Source organism: Colobus angolensis, unplaced genomic scaffold (genome assembly GCF_000951035.1).
Source record: "Colobus angolensis palliatus isolate OR3802 unplaced genomic scaffold, Cang.pa_1.0 Scaffold50, whole genome shotgun sequence".
Lineage (NCBI taxonomy): Eukaryota > Metazoa > Chordata > Mammalia > Primates > Cercopithecidae > Colobus > Colobus angolensis.
In genome coordinates this window covers 1,171,121-1,174,213 of record NW_012118488.1, presented here as the reverse complement: position 1 = coordinate 1,174,213, position 3,093 = coordinate 1,171,121, and the positions used below count along the sequence as shown (strand labels likewise).

The window sequence follows — 3,093 nt, the reverse complement described above, 5'->3', positions numbered from 1 at the left end:
GAAGCCAATGCGCATGCGCGAGTGGCCAGCGGGTGCTCGCGGTGGGCGGGTGCTCGCGTCACAGTGGTTCCCACGGTTGTCATAGGAACCACGCCCTGAGGCCTGACAAACAGGAGCCCTCCCTGGCAGTGCTTGGGTGGCGGGGCTCCGAGGCTGCAGCCTGACCTCTCCACGGGGTCCACAGGACTGTCTCTGGATGCCAGGAGTCCTGGCAAAGGGCTGACCAGGAGGTGGAAAGCACAGGAGGGGAGGCTGGCGAAGCAGCGCGGCATTCCAGCCTCAGGCCGGCCCGGACACAGTTCTGGTGAGTCTCCCCAGAAGTCGTGCCCCTTGTGACCTCGAGGACGGGTCGGCCTGCCGGCCCGTGGGCTGATCTCTCAACCAAGGGTCGTTCTCTTTCGAGAGCCAAACGCCCTAGCCTCAGCGGCTGCCTGTTTTGTGGTGTTTGTTCGTGTGCCACTGCTGTATGACTGTCTGTGTGTCTATGTGTTTGTGTGTGTCCCATTTTAGATTCTCTCTCTGTCTCTCACCCTCCGTCAGTTCCTTGCTTGTTTGTTTGTTCCTTGTTTGAGACAGAGTCTCACTCTGTTGCCCAGGCTGGAGTGCAGCGGGATGATCTTTGCTCACTGCAACCTCCATCTCCCGGGTTCAAGGTATTCTCTTGCCTCAGCGTCCCGATTAGCTGGATTACAGGCATGTGCCCCCATGCCCGGGTAATTTTTGTATTTTTAGTGGAGACAGGGTTTCTCCATGTTGGCCAGGCTGGTCTCAGACTCCTGACCTCAGGTGATCCACCCACCTCTGCCTCCTAATGTGCTAGGATTACAAGTGTGAGCCAGTGCACCCGGCCTCAAGTGATCTTGCTTTGGCCTCCCAAAATGCTAGGAGTACGGGCATAAGCCATCACACCTGGACGTATTGTTGTTTTTAAAATCATATATATATTTTTTATGTGTGATTTCTTTGTTTTTTTTTTTGAGATGGAATCTCACTCTATTGCTGAGGCTAGAGTGCAGTGGCACTATCTCAGCTCACTGCAACGTCTGCCTTCTGGGTTCAACCGATTCTTGTGCCTCAGCCTCCCAAGTGGCTGAGATTACAGGCATACTCCACGACACCTGGCTAATTTTTGTGTTTTTAGTAGAGACGGGTTTTACCATGTTGGCCAGGCTGGTCTTGAACTCCTGACCTCAAGTGATCCGCCCGCCTCAGCCTCCCAAAGTGCTGGGATTACAGGAAATAAGCCACCGTGCCTGCCGCACCTTTCCCCGGCTGTTTTTGATTATAGATGGACTGGAAAACCATCTTGATGTCAAGCCCTCTGTCTCATTGGTTGGTTGAACACCCCGGTGATGTTGGTACCTAGTTTATTTCTCATCACTTCTTCTGCTTACTTAACTCTCGCTTGACTTGCAGCCTCTGCGGCTGGAGTCCTGTTGACACTATCACTTCCTCTGTTTAACTCCTTGTGGACATGACTACCTGCTCCACTCACTCAGCCTTTGTTGATGTTCCCACTTTCCCTGTTTATTTAACTCCTCATTGACACGATCACTTCCTCCATTTCCTTAATTCTTCTAAGTCTATAAAGTTACAGGAGGCTCCGGATTGGCTCCTCTAGCGTGGTGAGGCATGTGGTCTGCTGGTAGGTCATAGCCTTTCCTCCTTTCTGGCTTCTCCTTTATGTATGTCTCATGACCTCAACACAAGTGGTCCAGAGAGGACAAGCAATGCCCATGAGGTCACACAGCACATCAGGGTGTAGCACAGACATATACCAGGCCTGTGCGGCTGCAAGTGGTCCATGGGGTTCCTGAGATGCTGGCATTGTGGGAGCCACCCTAAATTGTCCTCTGTTGTCTCCCTGCAGTCCTTGGATAGCTGGGGCACCTCTGAAGATGCTGACGCTCCTTCTAAGCGACACTCAACCTCTGACCTCTCAGATGCAACCTTCAGTGATATCAGGAGAGAAGGCTGGTTGTATTATAAGCAGATTCTCACCAAAAAGGGGAAGGTAAGATGGGTGGAGGAATGAGGTGAAAGCTGAACCCTCCAGCTTCTCCTAGGCCTACCCTGACAGCCTCTGGAGCCAGAAAGAACCAGTGTAGGTTGCGCCATGAAGGATGGAGGTTAGATGCTAGGAAGAACTTCCTGGCAGGGGGATTTGAAGAACTTATGTAAAAGAAGTTAACAAAAGAGGTGGATTTTGCTGTGGGATGGATCTGTTAAAGTCATACTTGGAATTCTGGCGAAATCATCCCATAGTGGCCCTGGCTTGACAGGCCATCATGACGATGGCCACTGGGGCTCATGGAAAACAAGGAGCAAGGCTGGGATGATTTCCGTAGGAGAGCTAAGGTCCAAGAAGAAGGCAGGCAGGCCCGGAAAGGGCTTAGTGTTCATCCTAAGGACAACCAAAAGCTCTTGGGGGCTCTTGCCAAGGGAGTTACAGCTTTAAAATGTCCATTTGGCTCTCTGGGAGTGAGTTAGGGAGGGGCCACGCTGGAGGCAAGAAGACCAGTTAGGAGCCACCATGGAGATCCAGGTGAGAGGCGAAGGGGGCTTCGGGGAGTAGATGGGGAGGGCCTGGGAGGGAACCAGCAGGACCCTGAGAGGAGAAGGGCAGGGCCCCTGGAACCAGGGGATGCAAACCCTGGCCCAGGCTGCGCTGTGGGCTGGAGAAGTGGGAGGAGGGACCACTGCCTTCCCTCCTGGCGATTAGGATGAACCTGGGTTTGACTCTTGACTGCATCACCCATTGCTCTGAGAGCCTTGGTGACTCATCTGGTCATGACTCAGTGTCCTCGTCTGTAAATGGAGCTAACAGTAATCCCTAGCTCTTAAGCCTATTGCTAAGGATTAAATGAGATGATCTAAGTAAAGGGTTTACCCAGTGCCCGGCACTTGGAGCTGCTGTACTTCTGCTTACTGCTATTTGTTTTCCTTTTTTGAGATGAAGTCTCGCTGTGTTGCCCAGGCTGGAGTGCAGTGGCACGATCTCAGCTCACAGCAACCTCCGCCTCCCGGGTTCAAGCAATTCTCCAGCTTCAACCTCCAGCTTCAGGCACTCACCACCAAACCTGGCTTTTTTTT

General features: G+C 52.6%; 1 protein-coding gene across 1 annotated transcript in view; it reads left to right on the top strand.

Annotated features, from left to right (window-relative positions):
* Positions 1-3,093, top strand: part of ARHGAP23 (Rho GTPase activating protein 23) — a 104,192-nt gene that overhangs the window by 51,491 nt on the left and 49,608 nt on the right. Inside the window, exon 11 of the mRNA XM_011960007.1 lies at positions 1,871-2,014. Within this exon, the coding sequence (XP_011815397.1) occupies positions 1,871-2,014 (144 nt within the window). The remainder of the gene's footprint in view (positions 1-1,870; positions 2,015-3,093) is intronic.